This window comes from Drosophila ficusphila, unplaced genomic scaffold (genome assembly GCF_018152265.1).
Source record: "Drosophila ficusphila isolate 14025-0441.05 unplaced genomic scaffold, ASM1815226v1 contig_414, whole genome shotgun sequence".
In the NCBI taxonomy this organism is placed as follows: Eukaryota; Metazoa; Arthropoda; class Insecta; order Diptera; family Drosophilidae; genus Drosophila; species Drosophila ficusphila.
The window spans coordinates 14467844-14491090 of NW_025064328.1; the positions used below are offsets into that span (position 1 = coordinate 14467844).

At 48.1% G+C, this 23247-nt stretch overlaps 3 protein-coding genes across 9 annotated transcripts in view; all 3 read right to left on the reverse strand.

The window, feature by feature from the left end:
• LOC108090798 (plectin) overlaps positions 1-7749 on the reverse strand; it is a 36703-nt gene extending 28954 nt beyond the window's left edge. The window contains 7 exon segments of the mRNA XM_043208329.1: positions 581-636; positions 706-952; positions 1089-1522; positions 1746-1862; positions 3380-3708; positions 6007-6390; positions 7682-7749. Coding sequence (XP_043064264.1) covers positions 581-636; positions 706-952; positions 1089-1522; positions 1746-1862; positions 3380-3515 — 990 coding nt within the window. The 5' untranslated portion in view covers positions 3516-3708; positions 6007-6390; positions 7682-7749.
• A 1165-nt stretch (positions 7750-8914) lies between these two features.
• Positions 8915-17426, reverse strand: LOC108090964 (protein Wnt-2). 2 transcript variants are annotated; one of them, XM_017189909.1, is made up of 5 exons: positions 16291-17426; positions 10438-10650; positions 9753-10039; positions 9504-9691; positions 8915-9368 (listed from the first exon to the last, which is right to left on the reverse strand). In XM_017189909.1, the coding sequence occupies exons 2-5, from the start codon at positions 10628-10630 to the stop codon at positions 9056-9058; spliced, it is 981 nt and encodes a 326-aa protein (XP_017045398.1). In that variant the 5' UTR covers positions 10631-10650; positions 16291-17426; the 3' UTR covers positions 8915-9055. The 2 variants fall into 2 exon arrangements, with proteins under 2 accessions (XP_017045398.1, XP_017045397.1); XM_017189908.1 differs by having other exon boundaries at positions 10438-10655; positions 16291-17420.
• Positions 17427-20463: 3037 nt separating this feature from the next.
• Positions 20464-23247, reverse strand: part of LOC108090852 — a 32655-nt gene continuing 29871 nt past the window's right edge. For all 6 annotated transcript variants that reach the window (XM_017189731.2, XM_017189732.2, XM_017189728.2 and 3 more), the window contains one exon: positions 20464-23190. In XM_017189731.2, coding sequence (XP_017045220.1) covers positions 23115-23190 — 76 coding nt within the window. In that variant the 3' untranslated portion in view covers positions 20464-23114. The remainder of the gene's footprint in view (positions 23191-23247) is intronic.

Consider the following 23247-nt stretch of genomic DNA (forward strand, 5'->3'; position numbering starts at 1 on the left):
CGAGTCTGTATGTGTGTGTGTGTTTGGGAAATGAAAAATCAACAGTGGAAACGGTGTGGAACAGTGGGAAAACACTACGAACAACTCAAGCTTCGGTTGGCATAAAAGCGAACATTTCTAGGCTCTACTTTCTGTTTAAGCTAGATTGTAACGGTTATAAAGCGGTGTGTATATATAGTTGGTATGTGTGTGTGTGTGTGGGTAGGTATATCGAGTATATAAGGCTTGGCTTCTGCGTGTGTGTCCTGGGTAAAATAAAAGCTGGCAAAGTTCTGATGTTGCACCAAATGGTTCGAACTCAAGATGCATAATGTGTTTTTTGTTTTTTGATTCGTGTTCAGAGAGAAAGGGCGGGCGGGGAAAAGGGGAGGAGGGGAAGGTGCTCCCCCTCCCCCGCTGCCCGTGTACGAAATCATTCTCTAGAGCATTGTTTGCCGAACGAAAGAAATTAGAGAGATAGATTGACAGAGATATACGTATAAAGTACGGAGGCATTCGGAGGCGGAGGCAGAGACTCGACCACTCGCCTCTTCCGGCAGGGAATGTGGCAAGGACTCCAAGGACTCTTGGCGGGTCTTACCTGCTTCTGGGCCATGGCCTGCATCTGCTGGAACATCTGGCGCTCCTCCTCCTTGCCTGCAATTCGAAAGGAGAGCTCCGGTCAGCGGATCAGTTCATCTAGCACTCCGAAGGGGCGAGACTCACCCATTCCCTTGGCCTGCAGCATCTCCAGCAGCTTCTTGATGCTCTCGTCGCGGGCGATCAGCGTCTGCTTCTGGGTCTCCACCCGGCACTCGAGGTCCTTGATCGTCTCGCGCAGGATGCTGATCTCGCGCTGCAGGTGGTCGTTCTCTGCGTAGATCGCCTCCATCTGCTGCTGCATCTCGAGGTTGGGCTGCCGCATCCGCAGGCGCAGCTCCTCCTCCAGCTGGCGCACCAACATGGCTTGTTTCTGGAGGAATAAATAATGTAATTAGTTCTTCAAAGAAATGCAAAATATATAGGGTTGAAATGGTTGACATTTAAATTAATCCTGGCTATACTCCAATTCCTTTCCTATTTAATATATGTGTACGTAATTCAGTTACCTGATTCTCCGTGCTGAGCAGCTTCAACTGGTCGTTGATCAGACTGTACTTGGCGCTCTCCTCCTTGCGCAGGGCCCGCTCCTTCTTGAGCTCCGGCGACCAGAAGGTCTTGATGCTGTGCATCGAGCTGCCCAGCTTCTGGTTGGTCAGCTCCAGCTCCCGCTTGAGGTTGCCCAGCTCGCGCTGCAGGTCGGTGTTCTGGTGCTGCAGGTCGCCCAAGTAGGCCCGGTCCGAGGTGGGGCCCATGCCCGTGTTGTAACCGCCCATCGCGCTGGGGCTCTGCCGCGCCGACCGCCCGTACAGCTCGTCCTCTAGGTAGAGTCCCCGCTCGAGGGACCGGTCGCGGGAGCGGTCGCGCGGCTCCCGGATGGGGATGAACTCGCGGTCGTGGGGGTCCACGAGTCCGCCGCGGTCCAGCGATTGGTAGCGGGTTCCTAGTTGGGGTTTATACACTGTTTAGTTTATGGATTTGAGGTGGCGGGTAGGCAGCTCAGATCTCTGGTGAAACTAGCATTCTGGGAGGTCAATTTAATACTGGTGATTTGGTTACCCAACTACCCAATAAAAGTATCAAGATATTTTAGGAACTAATCTGATGGGTTAGGACCACGATTAAATTGACCTTCTTTTTGTGAGCCCCCTTGGAACGGTCTTTACTTGGATAGTCCATGGCGTGGGCCATCGGTGGTCTGCTGGCGCTCCGGCTGCGATGGTGACCCGCTCCGGCCGGACTGGTTGGCTCATCCATGTCGCGGTAGTATGGACTGCCCATTGCTGAAATTCACACACACACAGAATTCATGAGGATGACCAAATGAGGATGACGAACGGGCGGGTGGTTGGTTGGTGGCTGGTGGGTGGTTTATCTCTGGTGGCTAATGGTGATGGTGGTGGTTCGTGTTTCGATTCGGCTCCTCTTCCGGCCACCAGGACAGAGGGAACGCAACCAAAAGTATACAAAGTGTTTTCTAGAGGTGGCAACTAGTGCAGTGGAGCCTCTGCCCCATTCTTCGGTTTTCTTATTTTCGGTTAGGCTAGGTTAGTGGCAGGTAACTCAAAAGTGGATAAAGGAGAAGGAGGAGGGAAGAGTGTTTGTCGTGTTCTGGCTTTTCCCCGCCCACCCACAAGTCGAGACCCGTCTGTAAAGCAGCTACTTTGTGAGTCCTGGCTCCTGGTTACTGGTTACTGGTTCCTGATTCTCGTATTTCAGTCCACCCTCGCGGGTTGTTAACCAAGTTCGCCCGTCACGAAATCATTTTGCACGGCAAAGGCACGGAACAAAGTTTGCGGTTCTGCCAACGTCCTCGTTCGTCGGTTTCTGTTCTGCTGTTCAGTGGTCGCCGTTCTGGCTCAACTCATAAACGGTTTATTAAGCCCCCCGAATGGCGGCCAAATGCTAATTAGCTGGCGTAATCATGAGCTGACCCCGTTCAAGTGCCAAGTGCAAAACAGTTTAGCTAACCATAATTGTAATCCAGTTTGAGGCTTTGATATCAAACGCGCTGCTCCCGGCGAAGTTTCAGTGATAGTTTCAAGGTGCGCTTTTTCGCAGTGGTTTTCTTGCGTCGCTGGCTCAGCTGAGGGCCATTTCCCAGTCGCCGGTTCCCGGTTCTAATGCAATTTCCCGGCAGCTGCTGGTCCCCGTCCAATCCCCGCACGGAATTCAATTTGCATGTGTTCAAGTGTTCGGGTGTTTGGGTGTTGAGTGCCGTTTGTGTGGGTTAATTGAAATGAAAATCGGTTGAGATTCGCAGGATGAGTGAAGCGAAACGAAATACGGATACGGAATACGGAAAACGGAGTACGGAGTACGGAATAAATGAAAATCGAATCAAGTGAAATGAAATGAAATCAAATTCATGTACCATGCGCATGCGTGTGATGTGGACAGAAATAATAGACTTTAGTTAGAATTGCATTAGTTGAGTCGACTACAAATAGTACGAAACGAAAGAGTTATAATCTATGGCGGTTACAGGAGAGAGCTAGCGAGCGATGAGCAATCTGATGGATAATCAATTTTGAATTTCGAATTTGGAATTTGGAATGGCGTCTGCTTGGCACAGAGTCAGTGGTTCTATCATAGATCGGTCTGGGCTCAGCCAATTGATCGTGGTTCGTGGGGATCACTGATCGCCGGCTCTCGCACAAACAGGATACTGGCCAGGTGCAGGACTACGTAAGTGCTCGTTTGTTCGTTGGGTTCTGTTACAGTTACGGATCAGTTCGGTTTCGGTTTCGGTTGCGGTTGCAGTATCGGTTGCGGTTGCGGGATGGATGGGGGCATTCACCTAAAGGACTTCCGCGAGGAGCGCCGTAGTCCCGGGATGGGGATCGATCGACCGTCGGCAATTCCTGGAGACGCCGCACGCGACCCGGACTGCGCACACCAGAGCTATTCACTGGATTATAGTCGTCTCGTGACATAATCCGCGGCTCATCCGCGGAGAGCAAGTGGGTTCGGTTGTGCGCCCTGTCCGGCGGACAGCTTAAATGCAACGCTGGCCTTCGGCTTCCCCTCGGGTTCTCCTCCGGTCGTCGGAGCTGGCCGCTCGGTTGATATGCTCGGTTTTGATTGATTGCCTGATTGATCTATTCGCGACTCTCTCTTGTGCGGCATCTGCAAGTGGAAGAAGTGAGAAGAACGAAACACATACACACAATAGTACACCAAGCACACAGCACACTGCACAGGTTGCGCGACAAACAAATCCTGCATTACGTATACGCCCCGTTGCATCTTTGCTTCTTTGCATCTAAATTGGCTCCGGCCCGACTTGCATATCCTTAACCTTCTTACCCAAATCCCAGCCAGGAGCTGTCTCTCTGCCGGCCCATAATCACATAAACAAATACCATAAACAGCCTCAAAAGACTCAAGACTCGAAAGGGTCGCGGGGAGGACATCTCGCCGAGCATTGCATTACGGCGGCTCTATGCAAATGCGTCTTCCACGGCGACGGCGACGGCAGCAAATCGCATGCAAATTGCCACTTGAGCGGTTGCCGCTCGGCTGAAAGGAAACCTGCCGCGGAGGCTGAGGGCCCAGTTTATGCGGTCCGCCTTGCATCGATCTTGGCCAGACTTTAATATCATTAGCATTGCTATTCATTAGCAATAAGAAAATTATAGCAAAAGAGTATTACAGTGATTTACTTGGAACTATGTTATCTTTATAGGAATCCCCTATGCTTCAACTAAAAAAATATTTATTTTGATGAACTGTTTTCAATTCATCATGGTTTCTTTTTGACATATTCATATTCCATGGCTTGAGGGTCTGTGAATGTCATGAATGCTAAATTGCAATCACTCCGCCCGCATAAACAATGGCGATAAGACGCTGCGGCATGTTGATGCCTCGGTTGCAGTGAATGGGCCAAGAGTGCGGATGCGGATGCGGATGCTGAGGGGGATAGCAAGTGCAGCAAGTGCGGACAGTGCGACAGCTGCAGCGGCTCAGATGGGAGCTAAACGAATCAGCAAGCCGGAAGCCCATTCACAGCCACCAGAAGGAGGTCTCCTCCTGATCCTGTTTCTGCCTCCTTCCCCCGTCTGTGTGTGTGTGTGTGACGCCACAAGGAGCGCCGGCAGATGAGGTCAGGATACGGCAGACAGGCCATAAAGTATCAGGCCCAGATTCGATTACATCGCCATGCCATTAGAGAGCCGCAGGCACAGCACTTTGCTGGGCAAACACATCAATGTGTGTTTGGGTGAGTGCAAGTGTGTGCAACTTGTGTATGCGGAGGCCGAGACAGATTGCACTTTGGGCTGCATCCTTGGGGACCTGCAGCCCGTTCGATTGTTGTCCGGACTCGGGACTCAGGACTCAGGACTCGGGACCTCGGACATCTTATCGGGAGCTGCCCGCTCCGGAGCCCCCACCCCAAAACAAACATGTTGAATAGCCCGAAAATCGAAAAGCGGAAAACGAGAACCGAGAATCGAGAATTGAGAAACGAGAATTGAGAAACGAGAGGAAGCCGGAGAGAGAACTCACCACACGGGGCAGCGGTGGCAAGTGCGCAAGTGCGTGGCATGCCACCAGGCACGGCGCTCGGCGCTCACAACAATAGCGTCATCGTAAAACGTTTGCCGTGTTTTGTTGTTACCACTGCCCCAATGTAAGCAGTGTGTGGATTGGCGGCGTTTCTTGGCCCGCAAACACACACACAAGCGCACAAGCGGGTGCCACATGTAAAATAAGGTTAAAATTTGAAATCAATAAAAGTTATTCGACTGATCTAAAATTAGAGCAGGCAACTCAAATAACAACCGAGGCAAATAAATAATAAAGGCAAACACCGCAGCATTGGCACGCGAGGGGCGGCCATAAAAACCCGAAAATCGGAAAACGGAAAGAGCCCAAGAACAACAAAAAAGCTGACAAATCATGCGAGCATTCGAATGCGTTGGGCCTGCCCCAAAACAGCCCGTCCACAGAATCTAATTACGAGTTTCCGAATTGCTTGCCAATCTCCGGGTGATTGATTGATCGACGGGGCGTATGGGTAATGCATGGAGAGACTAAACTAAGCTAAAGTTTGTTATTGGCTACGTTCTATGACTCCAACTAGGTCTAGGCAATCGGGATCTTATGCGAGTATATATACGTATGGGGGGAGCCCTTCTACCGAAGTTACAACAGATACGAACGAAAGATACGGGATACGGGATAGGGAGTTACAGAGTTACAGAGAGAGAACGGCAAAGGCAGGCAAAACAGATTACTCATAACTGATTACGGTTAAATTATGGCGGCTCCTGTTACACAAGGCATACGCACAAATCACAAATCAATATCGCTTACGGTTCACATCACAAATTGAAGTTTTTTGCGTGTCTCTGTGTGTGTGTTTGTGTCTTTGTTGGTGTGGGTGTCGTTACGTATACGTTATGTGGTTAAGTAGCTCACCCGCTTTGCTTAGGCGATGAATTTTGAATGATTTTCCTTAACGAACTGCGGCAAATGAAAAAGTCTCTAATCCGCTGCTGCTGCTTCCTACTCCTCTTCGCGATCCTCCTGCTCCTGCTCCTCGACTTCCGCTTCCGGTTTTCAGAGCCCGCACACACTGACGCACTCGCGCTGCCACTACATGTGTGTGTGGGCGATTTGTTGCTCGGCTTTATGGCCGCTGCCAATGCAATGCTGCTCGTTACTGCAACTGCGACTGCAACTGCGAATGTGTGGGTGGAAGTGGCTATGGCTATGGCTATGGCTATGGCTATGGCTGTTGTGGTCGTTGTCAGGCGGCTCAATGGGCATTTCCGGTTCCGGTCGCTCGGCTAGCTGCTTGCACTAATTTAGTTGATGACACTGGCTTAGTTAGTTTGTTGACTTTCGTGGCGTGCGCTCGCTGGCTGGCTAATTGCGTTTTGTGTATGATTTAAACGGCTTTTGTTTTATGTACATGGCTGTGTGGGAGGATAATTAAACCGCGTGAGTTTCCCAGCTAAACTAATTAAAGTCTCCGTTCTTTGTGTGTGTTCTTGTGTTTTTTTCTGCTCTCGAGTGGTTTCGCTGGCTCGTGCCCAACGAGGATATTTTTTACACTCGCTCCCGCTGACACACATTCGAGGCGCACACACACACCCGCACTCACTTACACACACACACACAGCGGCGGAGAGATAGGGAGTTGAAGAGTGCTCCGCAAAATGGAGTGGAGAGTGTTCTACGCACGAGTTACGCTCACGAACAACGTAAGCTTCGACGTAACGAAGGGGGTTGGAGTGGGAGTGGGAGTGGGGGGTGGGGGGTTGGTGTGGCCAACATTATGCTGGCAGCACCCACCCCGCCCTCTGCCCTCCGCCCTCAGCCGACCGCCCACCGCCCTCCACTTCATTCGCTCGGCTCTAGGCTCTGTTATACAGCTTATGGCTTTTCAAACTTAATGTCTCTTTGTAGGCGTATGCGTGTGAGTGTGTGTGTCAGTGTATCAGTGTGTCCGTGTGGGTGTTCGACCGCAAGTGTGTGTGTATAACTCGCATGGCTTATATGTAGGTTGAAGCAATTTATAATAATTTTTCTGCCTCTGCCCCAATCGATAGGCAGCGTTTAGTGGGCCAGATTACTCCTTTTGATTGACAGTGTGTGCTTGTTCGTGTGCCCCATACACACACACACTCACACACACGAATATATGTACACGGGGTGTATCTTTAATGGTTTCTCGAGTTTGTCACACGATTTGGGCGCTGTAGGCGGCTTTTCGGGCCGCTCGCCTTGGTTTTCGACTCGCTTTTTTGCACTTTTTGCAGGAAATCACTTTTCTGTATCCAGGGAGCAGCCTCTAGCGCAATTGCTGCCACTCACGCACACTCACTCGCCCGCACACACACTCACAGCGATACACACACGCCAACGGGAAACTTATGCATTTTATCGGGGCACTTCGACAGTCAATGGAATTTTCTCGCGATGTTTTTCACTTTTCTCTGCTGCGAATGCAATTAACTTGGATTTTTCTTGGCCTTATACATTTCTCAGCCAGATACATATACTGCGCGAATATATATGTGTGTTTGTGTGTGTGTGTGTGGGCATGCGAGAGTGAGATGGTATTGGTGTTCGTGTGTCTGTTCCTAACCCAAAAATGTATTGTGCGGCAGCTGAGGTGGCCCGTTTTCGGCAACGCCGTTGTCCAACTAACTACCCTCAAAGAACTGAGCGCCGCTCGTGCGAGCCAGTCGCTGATATAGTCGCCGATTCGCTGGCAAGTGGTGAGTTTTCCGACTTTCCCGCCCCTTCCCCTCCACCTCCTCTTTCCCTTCTGTGGTCTAGCTCTAGGAATAGTGAGGTTGCGAGCGAGCGGGAGAGCGCGCGATTGCAATCAATGAATTTTCCTTTCGGCGCTCGCGCAGTTCGCCGACTGCTGGCATTTCGAGTTTGCGGTGCGAGCCAGCCCAATGGATTCCGGAATTCCAATACCAAAATATGGAGCCAGCACATTGCGTTACGCCGGCGGAAAACTGCCCTTACGTACCGCTCTTCATTTCCACCTGGCAATGCTGCGCGCCAACTATTTGAACCGCCCTCAAAGTTGCGCTACGCTTTTTGTGCAGCGCTGCGGATCGTTCGCTAAAAATACTTTTTGGGAAAGTTGCTACGAAAAATAGAATGATGAAAACTGGGATACTGATTTTTCGACAAACAAAATCAATGTTTTGGGCACAACTTGGAAATAAATGGTCAGAAACATGAATGTCATATCTCGTTGAGCTCGTAATGACATTTGCAATCGATTGGCATTCGAGGTTAAACAATTTCATTTTTGACCAATCTTTGCAAAAAATTATGATGCTACCCCTTATCAAAAATTCAGTTTTGGTTTTGACTTATTTTGGAATCTTATACCTTTATAAGCTCGTAATGACATCCCTCATCGATTAGAATTCAAATCCGAAAAATTATATTTTTTGCCAATTTTTGCAAATTTTGACGATGTTACCCCTTATCAAAAAGTGAAAAATGGGCGAAAATTGAGTTTTTCAGAGTCATCCAAAATGTGATTGGGATTGTTAGCTGAGGTCGAAAAATGAAAATATCAGTTAGTCTTTTAGTTGTAAGTCGATTTTTGACCGAGTTATGACAAAAAGACCTCTGGAAAGATACGATATTTTGACTAAAGGGCGACATCACAATTTTTGGGCGAGTGACTCCACCTAGAACTCCGTGTTAGTTTGCAGTCAAAAAAAGGGGCGTTAGGATTAAATCCTGCCTGAACAGTTCTTGTATTTCCTTTTGCTTTTTTCCCCCTATTTCATTAAAAACCCCCATAATTTTGGCACAAACCAACAAATAAATAAGTCTCCTGCACGGCTTGTGTATGTTAAGTTGTTATACTTTATTCTGGAATGTGTCTGTATGGTGGCGTCGTGTGTGTCTGTGGGCATAATACATTCTCGTAATACTTAATTAACGTAGCTCCGATACCAATACCAGCGCCTCCTGGCGGCTCCGTCTATTTACAGGTGAACTCCTCGAAGCTCTCGTCGCACTCGTCGCACTTGACCTCGCAGCACCAGCGGAACTGACAGCGGCACTGCTTCGTCCGCCGGATGTGCTGGGTGTCGTGGCCACGCCCACAGCAGAGCATCTCGCAGCTCTGGGGGCCGTGGCCGGTGCGCTGGCAGCTCCTGCCGGCGGTGCCCAGGCTTCCCGTCTGCAGACTCCGCTCGCAGTAGTTGGGCGACGCCTCCAGGTAGATGAGCTCCAGGCGCTTCGGCCAATCGAGGACCGGTTTCTGGGCGCGGGCGGTGCCGGCATGCTTCTTTCTGCAAACGAAAAAACCAATAAATAATAAATAATACAATAATATACAATACAAGAAATGAAGATATTTCATGATATTTTGCCTCCTGTTTGCATTGCCCCTTCATTGCTTGACTTAGTCATCTGTCTGATCTCACCTGCTTAATACTAATCTCAGTCCACGTTTGCCTTTGACGGCTTGAACAGTTTTGGCTTTTTGATACTTGGTCATCAGCCTGTCGCCGATCAGGCGAAAGGGCGGCAGGCTCTTCCAGCAGGTCTTCATCACGCAGGAGCCGCTGACGCCGTGGCACTTGCAGTCCGTGCGCAGCATCTTCTTGACCAGCTGAGGAGTTGGGTAAAAGGTTAATAATATATATAATGTGGTTGTTAAAATGTTAACACACCGTTCTCCCCGCCCGGTTGTTGTGCAGGTTCATCAGCGTGCGCGCATCCCGCTCCAGTTCGCGGGCGTCCATGAAGCGACGGGCGTACCGCATCCCGAAATCCACGTCCGCCGAGCAGCCGCCCCACTTCCAGGGCTCCTCGGGCGTGGCCCCTCCGGTGGGCGTGGCAGCCCTGTGCCGTACGTCGCAGCCGCAGGTGGAGATGTTGCCGCGGGCACAGGCGGCGGTCACCGCGAACGCCGCTCCGGCACTGGCTATCGCATAGGTGAAAGCGGCCTCACGGGAAGCTGGGGAGGAAAATTGGGTTGGGAATATAAAAAATCAGTAGTGATTACAATACGTTAGGTACAAAATGTCTACCAGTAAAAGAATTCTTTGGGATATAATAAAGGTTGAGAGCTGATTTTAAATATTATGCAAAATGTTTGACTGAAATTATAATGCCCTCTGGCAGGTTATAATAAATCACTTGCAAATCACAAAAAAAGTAAAGGATGAATGTCTTCTCTGAGATTTCTCTGTACGAATATGCTGGAGAAACCCTATTGATTATGCATACCAATTATCACATCAAATCGAAAATCACATTTGAATCTATAATCTGTAAGCACGACCCCTGCGAGGGCGTCTACTTTGCGATCGGTGCATCTCCAACTCCAACTCCAACTCCACCCAAATAACTCACCTGTGGGCATCACATGGGCGAAGACGCTGCGCTGCCACACCTCCGAGCAGTTCCAGCGGTGGCCCCGGAACTGGTGCTGGCACTCCTGGGCGCCCAGCTGGTGGCCCTCGCCCAGGGCGACCAGGGCGTCGGGCATCTCGCGGCACAGGCTCCGCTGGCCGGGCGTCAGGCCCGGGATTCGGCCACAGAGCATGGCGGATGTAAAGCTGGACACTAATCTGACGAGAAGGCAGAGCAAACAGAGCCATAAATAACACCCTGTAGAGCCGCGGTCAATGAATAAACAGATAAACAAACAAACAAGTAACAAACGAATGCCGATCGATCGATCGATCGTTCGATCGAAGGCGAAGGCGATGGCGATGGCGATGGTGATCCGATTGGCAAAGCTGAAAAGCTGAAAAGTCGTGCGCAGCAAAAGCCGCCGGCTCTTTTGGGCTGGCCGAGTGCATTTGCAATGCGACTGCCATTGGAGGCTTCAGTTTCAGCTCCGAGCTACGAGCTCCAAGCCGCCAGCCCGAGCTCCAGATCTCAGCCAATCGAGTCGATTCTGGGGCCAAGATTAATGTGTCTGCCGCACAGGCACAAATTTATTTGTATTTTATTAATCAACTGGATAGGTTGCCCGGGAAATAGGTTGAATTCAAAAGGCATATCGATTTCGCAGTGAGTAAGCAAAGAGATTTGCCGGATTGACTGTTCGGCAACTGTCACTCTGATCTGATGCACTTCCTCCCGGAGATCCGAGATCCATGTTTTCTCCCCGTGTACCTGCGGCAGGTGGCAGGTGGCTGTGGGCTTGGGCGTTGCACTGTCAGCTTAAGTCAAACCCGGCCGCAGCTGTATTATTAGCCATAATTGCACGGAGATGCAGACGGAGCACTCGGAGCAGTCGGAGCACTTGGCCATCCGTCGTGACTCGCTGGAGTGTCTGATCGAGTCGCGTTTGGCGCAGCTCAGCTCCACCTGAGTGGTCGGGTTAAATGGCGCGGCTAATGCTCACAGTCAAAAACGGCAAATGGGATTAATGAGTTTCGACAATGAGTTGCAAATTGCCAATTGGCAATCGCCAATTTCGGATACTTCTTTCCCAGTATCCGCCCAGCCATGCAGCCATCTAGCCATCCAACCATCTAGCCGCCTCCCACTTGGCCCCCAATCGCCACCCACTCCCGCGACGTGTCGAGTCTACCTGTCTACCTGTCGACTTGCGGCTGCCAAGCCAATCAGCATCAAACAGCTGCGGCAATAATCATGCCATCGATCGATCGCCTGCTCGCCTGCTCGCCTTTTGTCCGTGGAGCGGGCCAAGTCGGGAAAGCCAGGCCAACACATCCCCGGGCCAAACAACTGGCGCACGGGTGGGCAACTGCAATATTGAAACACAGATGCAATTGTTGCCCAGTTGCCTGGGTGCACAGGAAACCATGAATGGTTATTAATTTAAAAACAAAAAAATACATAAAATTAGTGCAGCAAACTATGCCCATTTCCTTATTGCCGTTTACTGCTCATATTCACTTGGCCTAACAACCTCAAATGCAGACTTCATTTCTCTGCGTGTGCACAAATCCAAATGGCTTTCGCTGCCCGCCACTCGAGTGTCTCCAACTCCGACTTAAGCTCCAACTTAAACTCCAACTCAGACCGCAGTCGGAGCCCCACAGCTTACGAGGCACTCTTAAACGCAGCAATTAAATCAATTTACAGAAATTACACATTTTACCTGCCGCAGAGGAGCACGAAGACATGAGCTTAAACCCTCGGCGAGACGTCGATTGCTGATGGCTGATGGCTGGTTGCTGATATGCGATCGCTTTCGTTGTTGCTGGCTTGTTGAACACGCTGTTAACATGGCCAAAACTGGGGCCGAGCGTCGACGATCGACGGCGAAATTGGTGGTTAAACTAATAATTAGGCCCGTTTAACAGGGCCGAAAGCAAGGGACCACAAAACCTTCAACTCTGCGGCCGCAGTTGGCCCGAAATACGCGATCGATCTGTCAGCGCATCCGCTCCGCCAGTCCAATCAGTCAACCAGTCAGTCAGTCATCCAGTCAGTCAGTCAGTCATCCAGTCAGTCAGTCAATAGCTTTTACGTGCGTTCGCCCAGCGTGACCGTCAAGCCTCCCGCTCCTCGATAAATATGGCTTGGAGTACTACTCGTACTCGTACTCTGCTCAACAACCAGCCGGCAATCAAGGCGGCCATCTCCATCTCCTGATACCCGCAACCCTTTTGTTTTTAGCTGCTTTATTTAATTTGTCGCTCGGCCCGCCCGTCTGCTGTTTGCCTGTTGCATGTCAACGCCGACAATTTCATCATCGTCATCGCCATTACCAGAACAGATTTCAGCTCCAGACCCGTGCACAGTGAGAAAAACTACTAACAGCAGTTTATTTATTGCTCAAATTGTTAGCTTAGAACAATTCAAGTTCAAATGGTGCAATGATTTATTACCAGTTAGCTTTACCTGCCATTTCTGACAGGTTTAACGTTCAACTGTATTTTGTTTTGTAGAAACTGAAAGTTTTTTCAGCTGATTTATTTCTCCCTGTGCATTCCCGATCCACTCCATGATCTTCAGGCCCTCGAGCAGTCAGAGTCACGTGTGCTTGATTTGCGCTTTGTTTTGGTCCCCTTTTTGTCGTAGTCCTGGAACTGCTCTACCTTTGTATTATCTCCGCTTCTATATCGGGGTTCTGCCGCTTCGTGACCCTTTGTGCTGCGTGAGAGCAAGGACCTGTCATGAACTTGATACCACTTCCGCCTCCGCCACTCACCACATACCATCTACCATCTACCCATATACCATTTACCATCTACCATTTACCATTCCCCAGTGAGCCAAAATAGAGCTGGCACTTGCAAAACGACAAACTAGTTCCATCGACAGTCTTATGGCTTCTGCCGGCCGACAAATTGGTGATTCCTCAGGCACTAATTTGCACAAAAATATTTGCCCCGACAACGCGCACTCATTAAAAATGGATTAAGCCGGGCGCATAATTCAGCTGAAGTCGGAGTCGGAGTCGGAGCTGGAGCTGGAGCGTAGCCACTTTGAGTGGAGTTGGCCACGAGCAGCACACTTTAATATGCAGCCAATATGCAGCCCAAACCAGCAGCAGAAACCACGAGAAATGCCGACTTAATGCGCACTTTGGAGCCTCATAAAAATATGACTTTAATATTTTCACGCGCAGGCGTAGCAGCACAAGCCAACTGGCTATCCACGGTGCCCAATCTCCGATTCCCAATCCCCACTCTCCTGGATCCCCCCGGCTGGGTCCGGGGCCCTGTCATAATTGTGCGAATCTAGTCGGCCAAATAGTTTCGACCCACCGCTGCGAAGGCGGCGCTGTTTGGGCCTCGCTCCTCGGGAAGGGACGCGGCTCTTGACCAGTAGCGCCTCCAATGCAGGCAGATATATATGGCCGGCGCTCCGTCTGGTAATTACATGCCTCGCTGACATGTTCATGGCCCCCTCCCCGGACCACTTGGCCCCTCCTTCGCCGAACGGGCAAGCGCCAATTGGAGGCGGAAGCAACAAAGGCGCTTTAATCCGGCCAAAACAATGCGTTGGTCCGGGGAACAATGTTCGTGGCCGGGTCCCTCGATTCCTCCATCCCCCAATCCCTCCGTTTTGGGGGCATTTGAAAGTTTTGTGTGCGCTGATAAAACAGCCGCTCTACAGCTCCACAGCTCCACAGTGCTACAGCTGCATGTAAAGTGGGCGGGGCTGGGAGGAGTGGTCGCGGTGGGAGCGGACAAACCGAAAACCCATAAAGGCTGTTCAACATGCCATCAATAAAACACAAATATTCCAATGGGGCGGAGGCAGAAGAAGAACGAGGAAGAGAGGAGCAGTGGAGCAATGGAGCGGAGCTGACCATGGTCATGGCCAAGAAAAATGTCGCTGCCACGCTCAGACAAACGGCCAGCAACAATTGCCGGCCATCCTGGCCACAAAAACGACGACGTAATTGACCAGAGAAAGACATATGTACGAGCACCGCGAGAAACGGGGGGGTGAGAAGTTTTCAAGAAAAGTTTTTAGCAGTCTCTGGCTTTAATGGTGGATTTCGTTATTTTATTATAGCTCTTAAGCTTTGTGATTGCGCTGTAAATGCACACTCAATGTTTATTCAGGTTGAGCTTCGGCTGCAACTATTTTTCCAAGACTCCTGCACTTTGAGTAAACAGTAACCAATCCCTCTGTTTACTCAGCTCTCTTTCGCTCAGTGTACGCTCGCCGCGTCCATGTAACAGGTAAAAGCCAAAACGGATCGTTCGTCATGGACAATTGGCAGAGACCAAGTGGTCGAATGGCCACTCAGGCAGTTAGCCAGTTGGCCAACCGCACTCGCACTCGCCCTTGCCATCCCAATCCCCATTCCCATTCCCATTCCCATTGCCATCCCCATTCCCATCTGAATCCCATCACGCCCTGGCAAACAGATCAGCGCAGATAGTTTTGTTTGGGCTTTGAGCTTTGCAGTCGATCACTCATCCATGGCCGCAGAAAAGTGGTAAGAACCGAGTGGTAAGAGCGGCAACAATGCGAGTGGCTGGCTGGCCAGCAGGCCGCGGATTCTTCGGCCACCGCGCCGACGGCTCCCGCGCAGAGATTTCGCAGGTTGGCCTGGGAAACAGCCAACTTGCACTGCCAACTGCCAACTCTGGCTCTGGCAACAGACAACTGGCAAGAGTTTAGGCCATTTGGGGCTTGTAAATGCAGCCACAACTGGCGCAGAGTGATCTTGATCGCAATTTGAGCGTTTGTCTGCACGTTCATGCGTTCCAATTGTCCATGTACGAGCACGAGCACGAGATGCTCTGGAGGAGATGGGTTGGAGGAGGCAGCTGGTTTCCTGCCTCGAAATTGCAGTAACCTCAATTACACGAGCCGAGCATTTCTGGGTTAAGACCCTTCGAAGGTTTTCTTTTCGGGTTCAGTTCTGCCCACAAGACCAGCCCACTGGCGAGAAGAGCAGGAAGAACCAGAAAGGAGGCTAAGTTGGGAAGTCAGAGGTCCAAATACTCTTTCACTTGCTTGAAATAATTATCCATGAATTGGAGATAATTCAAATATTGTAACTAGTAAACTAGTTAAGTATTAAACAGAAGGGAAGACATATGTTGACCCACATCGATATCTCCTTTCGAACTTCCTAATGAAGTTGTAGTACCCTCTGCTAGAGTGCAGAAAGAAGCACAGAAAGTGGAGGGGGGAAAACACGGCGTATCTTCGAGATACACTCAAGTTATTGCAACTGCAACTGCATCGGGGCAATTAGATAGCAGTCGAAACACACACACACACACATACACACACACAGAGACGCGGAGACACGGAGGCAACGTTGATGAGTTTATGGCAAAAATTGATTTCCAGTTGTCGTTGCCCCGCCCACTGCCCACCGACCGCCGCCCCAATCGGATTTTAGCCGCGGCTCTTAGCTTTTAGCTGCTCCTCGCTACAAATGAGAAACCGCTGTCTTTCTGTCCCCTACCATAACTCTCGATCGGGCGGGCAGCAGCTATATAGAACGAGGCGTTCGCTGAATGGGCGTTCGATAAGGATTTACATACATCGCGCTGTGGCTCCGCAGATAAAATTAGCGATCGTGTCCGGCGATGTGCGCGATATGCCGAAAGGTAACGAAAGAGTTGTCAACTCGTGCAGATCTGTCAGCGATAAAAGAAGCCGAAGGGGAGCCGAGGAGCTGCAGGAAACCCGGGTTTTCCAGGGGAAAAGCGGGGGAAAACCCAACCCAAAAGCGCCCGGGGATCGCGGCTACATAACTGTGCGGCCGTTAAAGTTAATGGGAATTCCGTTTATGGGCTACTATACCTTATTTCCATAATCCAGAGCATGTAGATTAAGAGCTTGTTATGTATTTTCCACATGACGATGCAAATCCGAGGCGCACAACACGAATTCGAGCCCGGCAGCTGGCACTATCATCATATTCTATTCGCACTAAAAGTCTCAATACTCAATGCATTCGAGGCTTAATTTCTCTTCCCTTCCTTTCCTTTTGCTGAGCTTAGCAGTCTCCGGTTTCCGAGGGCCGAGCTCCGTTCCTACCCATAAATCGCAGCCATGGGAGCCAGCTATACGTATATTGGAAGTGAACCGAACGCCTCCGTTGTTATTCCTATTGTTATTGTTATTAATGGGGCGAAAACGCAGACGGCAGCACTCGATACCCGCGAATACGACCAGGCCCGATGAGCGAGTGCCGAAATACAAGCCACTAAATACAAAACACGCGAGCTCTTGTCCATTTGTTCGTATGCTAATTAACACCTTCTGCCTTCTGCCAACTGCTGCTCCGGCCAGCGGCGTTTCAATTAAGTCATCGCGATCGGATCACCAAACAGTTTTCGGCAACGCGTGCGTTTCATTCATGCAAATCTCCGACTCCGACTGACTTGGCCCGGCCATAACTCAGACCCGAACTGCCATCGGCGGCAGCATCATCCATCAGTGGGCATCAGGGGGCGGAGCTGTCCAGCGATCCAGCGGTCCCTCGCCGACGACACGACTTTTTAATTTATGATAAAGCGCCTCCGACTGTCACAACGGAATTGCGGCAATAACCATAAACGGCTCAGCAGGTGAAAACTACCAAAGCACCAAAAAAGAAGAGCAAAGAAGTGCCGCGATGAAGATGCCCCGACTGCCCGACTGGGGAGATCCGAAGACTGGGAATCGTGCAGCGCTTAGACGTCCCGGGTGCGGAGATTAACATAAATGCAGCTCATTAGTGACGCAATTAAAGAGCCGAGCCGCCAAACGGATTGTCCAGGAACCGCGAGATGGTTGGATCGTTTCGGGTTTAGCGAGCGGAGGTTCGGGAGATCGCTCGACCGTCGGCCGCGAGTGTCGTATAAGAACTGAGCGGACCCGAAAAACTATCCCAGCACTAGTCGGTAGTCACCTGGCCAACAAGTTGCAGTTCGATGGGGTTTCAAGTTGAAAGGTTTTTGGAAAATACTTCTGGGGTATTTAAATCCTAAAGAACGGAAGTTCAAGTAAAGATTAACAGCAAACCCAAAGGCTATTAAGTGTAGTCAAGTAATTTAAACCTGATTTTATACTTGTAAGTTTGTCAAAATAGAGAATAATAGAATAATCTCCACTTAGAAAGCCATTAGACAAACAAAAAATAAACTGCAATTATGAAAATCATTTTAAATCAATTTGATGCTCTAAAATTGTAATCAGATAATCGTTGAATATACACTTAACTTTTTAATGAACATTAGTATGGGAAGAATTACGGATCTACATCAATCTAAATCCCCACAACGTTTGAGTTCAAACAGGACAATCCAACTGCAACTCAGGTCGCGACTGAAGTGCGGCAGACATGTTCGCATCGAACATGTTCGACAGCCGAGTTGGTGAGCCCTGTTTGGAGCTGGACCAGCAGGCCAGCTCTCAAGAGACTCCCAACGATGGCCAATAAGCGATCCTGCACGTGACTCGGGCTCTCGGCTGAATGATAATGACGGAGACCTCGATTTGATGGTCGGGCCTTTTTGGGGAAGCAACTTTCATCGGCAATCAAATCAATTATTCGGGTAAAAGTCGTGGCTCCCCCGTCCGCAGAATGCTTGGAGTGGCCGAGGGCAGGGGGTCCTCTGCGGAAACCTGCAAGCTGATCGAATCTTCATGGTCCATGGGATGCGTTCGGCGATTTGTCAGCGTGTCGAACAAAACACAAATCATGTTCATCAAAGTGTGGCTACAAATGTGTGTTTTGTGGCTTTTTTTGCGGCAAATTTATAACTTGTTGCGCCGACGACTCCAGCCCCCAACTGCAGTTTGCAGTTTTACAAATTGTTTTCGAACATTTGTTCAAAGTGATTTATTGTCGGTTATTTACAGTCCGCCTCTTGAGCAGTGGGAAAATTGTTCATTTTTTATTTTGCACGCCACCTCTTCATTCGGTAGCCAGGCGGCCAAGAAGGAGGAATGGCTGAAACCTAAGGCCAGCCAGCCCAGGCAGGCCAGTCTAATGCATTTCTCGGATACGCGTGTCGCCTTAATTGATATGTCATTTATGCTAATTCCTGGCCAGAGAGCAGGAATTCGCTATCTCGACGGCTACAAGATGTGTTTAGTGCAGTTGGAGTCGAGTAGCAGTCGATGGCAGCCTATTAAATGCAATTAAGTTAATTTAAACAGTTTTGTGGAAAGCGATGACAGCCAGCAATAAACAGGTGCCCGCGGCTCTGGCCGGAGAACAATTGAACAACCATTGTTGTTTGCTTGGTTTTAGCCAGACCGAAGTCTGAGTCACTTGGATGACACGACGCTAGTCCCAATAATAGTTGACGTCAATTATCGCCAATTGCCGGAGACGACTGGCTGGGCTAAGTACTCGTTCTTCAATCGGAGCTCAGCCTGACCCAGATTGCGGAGTCAGACTCTTTGCCGGAGTACCGGAGTACACACATTATTGTGTGCCAAGACTTTTAAGTTCCAGGTATGTAATTGCTATACGGCCCCTGCGAAGTCGCTTTATGGCATCCAATCGATTGTTGATTAGCCGCAGCAGCGTGAAAATGTCTATGGCAACATTGTAGCTCCGCTCTCGAGGATGTGGGTGTCTCAGCGGGAGGGGTGTGTAATCAGGCATTGTCTCAATATCTCTGTAATTTACACTTGGGCTTAAAACATATCGGGGTGTTAGCAGAGCACTAAAACGTATTTTTATGTTCCAAAGCAGTTATTAAGGCTTCAATTTGCAATTGGTATTTCCCAACATTTTACAGAATGCCAGTTTTAAGGCCAAGCCATTTATGCCTTTAACTTTTTCTTCAGATTTTGTAACTAAAGAAATCCAAGTTTTTTGTTTAAGTCTTTCGTTTTCCTATTATCGATCTATGATCAGGGAGGGAATAAATAAAATGTTGGTAATCAAATAAAATTTAACAATGGAAAGTTGTGAGTCAAGCCTTTTGTTTTGGTTCTTTTGGTGATTGAAACATTTCACATTTTACTAGTCCAACCCAATTACTGGCTGTAAAATTAGGAGCTGGAAAGCCATTCAGAGTTTTATTGGCTACCTTTGGCCTCTGAATGAATCGGAGCCGGCTTACGCCACTCCAGTGGCAGCGGCACTCAATGACCATAAAATAATGCACAAAACACACAAAAACAAAGCGCTGCCATCAAACAATCGAGAACGGCCCGAAAATTCCACTAAACAACAACTTCGCCGAAAAGCGAAATACAATAAAACCGGAGAGAGGAGAATTGCTTTCGGTGTTTATTGTGGCTGTTGTTGTGGCTGGAAAGCGCTAACGGAGGGCAACGCTTGGTTTCACATTACCCCCAGCTTCCGCTGACAGACCGAATGTCAAGCAGCTAAACAACCGAACAACTAAATAACCAAATAACCAGACAGCCAGCCAGCCAAGCGATCCGGCCCCCGAGGAGCGAGAAAACCGCAGTCGGAAAATGATTTTTGGACCAAGCTGCGATTGCCCATAAACAAGTGTAAATTGAGCTGGAAAAGCGGAAAAGGCAGCTAACGCATCCGATTTCAGGCAGCGGCAAAGGTCGAGAGCAGGCCGATTTATTAACGAGACACTGCGAACGCCTTGGCATTTTGCATTGTGCTCGTAATTACGAAACAACGCAGCCAGCAGATACAGATGCATCTCCGTCCACGCCCCATTAGCTCATCCTCCTCCTCATAACCATCCTCACCCCGGCGCGCAGCAAGTGTTAATTGAGCCGAAACAGAAAAAAAAGGTGGAAGGGAAAACTGGGAGAAAGGAAATGCCCGCTGACCCGAGCAGCTGGAGGTTTCCTTTCGTATTTTTGTTACCTGAAGACACTTTCCTTGGCCGATAGGGTTAGCGCTAAGCGCTAAGGACCGTCCATTGATAATGACTGGCGCCAGCTGGCTGGCGGCTCACTTAGACAAATTGATTACTAATTGGTTTGTCAGGTCGGCAAGAAGAAAAAGATAGCCGGAGCAACTCAAGGACCAAGCGCTAAAGTGTTGAATTAAACTTTATTGGATGTAATTACAATTTTACAGAAACTGGAAAGTCGTTTTACAATATATATATATAACTCTATGTTTTTTTGTGGTTGGGTGTATCAGTGTCTGTGTCTGTACATATATAATACGTTGATTTGTTAAACATTCTTTAGTTTGCGGATATATGTGTATAGTTCATGCTAAGTATCCCGTACAAGTAAGGTATAATATTTAAAAAGATTAAACTCTAGGCATATTTCGCTTAAAAGTTTAGTTAACAGTTTCATATCCGTTCCTATTTGCTGGTCTACTAAGCCTTAAGTCGGAAACAAACAGTTCAATCGCTGAATTTAGGACTCTGGGGGCAAATCGGATGGTTAGTTAGCTAGTTGAAGTTGAAGAAGAATGCTTGCTTCGTACATGCGCCGCACTTAGAAGTTCTATTAGGACGAAGAGGTGTAAATTATCTAACAGATATGTGGTTACCAATTATCCAATTACGTTTACATTAGCTATAATAGTTTCGTATTATTTACTTTCGTTAGATATCAACAATTTGGTGTTGCGTTAGAATAAGTTCAGTTGTTGAAGGAAAAAGTTCGAACAAAACTAGGCCGGGGAATTGCCCTACGATCGCAGACACCGCCACTTCGATATGGACACTTATGTGAGTCCGTTCTAGGTATTTATAATTTTTTGTTAGATTAAGTTTAGTTTTAGTGCCAATTGGCTTAAGGTACTTAAGTTTTCTCTGCCTTTTGGCCTCCCTCTATCTAAAAAGACTCCTTCCATTAAAACACACTCAGGTTGCTACTTTGAGGTTTATAAATTGTGTGTTGTGTGTTGTGTGTTGTGTGTGTGTGTGTGTCTGGGTGTTCTTTGTGAGCCAGAGCATGTCTTGTGTGTAGTATGTGCAAATATTGCAATTAATTGGATTTAGTATTCAGCTGGTACATGTCTAACACCCTGCCTAAACAGTTAACAAAATTGATTGCAATTCTTAAGTCAGTTGAGTAGTGAAATCGTATTTAGTCTTCATTTCGAATCAGTTGATCAGATTTATACATAGTTAAGTTAGAGCAAAATGCAATCAAAGTTCGTAGAGTAATAATAGTGCGAATTAAGTATAATAGTTCGTAGTTAAATAGTTAACAATGTGATAGATCCTAATCCCACCCTCCTCAACAGTAGCTTCTGCTTCTGGTTGTGACAATCATCGTCGCGTAAAGTCAACTTACAGCCCGTTTGCACATCGCACTTTGCAGGTTCTACACTCTCGCACTTGGAGTTGCTCTATTTTGCACTTGGGTTCTTGTGAGTTTGGTATTTGTGGTTTGGGCCTGCTAGAGGTAAGAGTCCCGATCCCGTGTGCAGGACACAGGATTCGAGCTGGTGTATGTACATCCGTCGTCCAACTGTCGCCTGTGTTCTGTTTTATTAATTCGAACTTGAACGATCCTTTGAAAGAGTTTCTCGAATTGTCGATCGAGTATCGGCTCCTTCTATATTATATATTTTGTATATTTGTAAGTATATATGTTCTTGTTGGTATGTTATGAAAGCTAACAATGTGGACGGACAAAAATAATTTACAAAAATTCATTTATTGTTACATTTAGTTTAAAAACTTTTCTCTCTTGTATGTTTGGTTTTTGGCTGTGACTTCAAGCAGTTAAGATTGACTGGCGCGGTCAATCAGTTAATCAGTTGGGGAAGCAGCAGCAGAAAGTCGGAAACTCCAGGCTCTGGATCCTCCACCTCTCTTCTGGCTGACCGCCCACAAATTTGTGGTGAAACATGATCCACTCTTTTGATTTCTTCTATCATTAGCTAAGCTTAGTCTAGGTAGTCAGATAAGTTAAGACTTAGTATTAAGTACTTTCGTATTAGAAATTAGAATAGGGTTTTCTTTCTTTGAAACATGATAGATTGGTAGCTGCTGCGCACTATCTGATTTTAGAAATCAACAACAACTTGGACTTTCTGTGGAGTCTTATGCTTAAGCCTAAGGAGCAGTTAGCAACTAGTTAGGATCGAGGATTAATGCTTATTTGGATTTGCTTTAGAGACAAGCTTAGTCGCATCGCAGAGCTTGGTAGTACTTTAAAATAGACTAGAATTCAGTTAGTTAGGCAATATCTATATACAAATGTAACTATATAGAGGCATACACATGCATAATATTGGTTTAAATAGTATGTATATAATATGTATATATTGCAGGCTACGTTTTCACTACAATTGGAGTTAAAAAGTTTTCAAAGGCTTCGGTAATAAGTTCTTTCGAGTTGACAAATGGAAAAATTGTGTTCTTATCATCTCCCTGGAGTTCGATCTTTAGTTAAGATTAGGTTTAAGTAATACCATAAAAGAGCATTAACCTAAGCTACTTTCACTTCCAAAAACGACATCTGTTTCTATCCATAGGGTCCTAAAGTTCGTTAGGCAAATGAATCAAGGTGCCGGTAGTTGCTACTAATTCAGATTGTGTGTGGTTTGTGTTATAGAGAGTTTGAAACAAAGTTCCACTACAGAGGTGCTTGGGATTGTTTTTCCAAATCGGAACAAATACGAAAGTAGAAAGTTTCACTCGGTTGTTAAAGCTATTCATAAATTCTTATGGAACCGTGCAGCGTGTTCCTATCTTAAAAGTTCACTCAGTTGACCCTCACTGATTGGATTGCATTTGGTGTAGATTGTTGTTGTTGTTCGCATTGTTGATGCCACTGATCGGCGCAGAAATGCTGTGAAGGAAAGCCATTCATTAGTTTGCAGTCAGTAAGGAAACCGAAAGAGGGGCT

Bases quoted from the DNA above. Each gene is read 5' to 3' on its own strand.
- LOC108090964 (XM_017189908.1), bottom strand. From the start codon at position 16,346: ATGTGGAAAATACATAACAAGCTCTTAATCTACATGCTCTGGATTATG. The intron at 9,692-9,752 runs GTGTGTTAACAT...CCAACTCCTCAG, and splicing joins ACAACCGGGCGGGGAGAACG to CTGGTCAAGAAGATGCTGCG. The intron at 9,369-9,503 runs GTGAGATCAGAC...TTTCGTTTGCAG, and splicing joins CTGAGATTAGTATTAAGCAG to AAAGAAGCATGCCGGCACCG.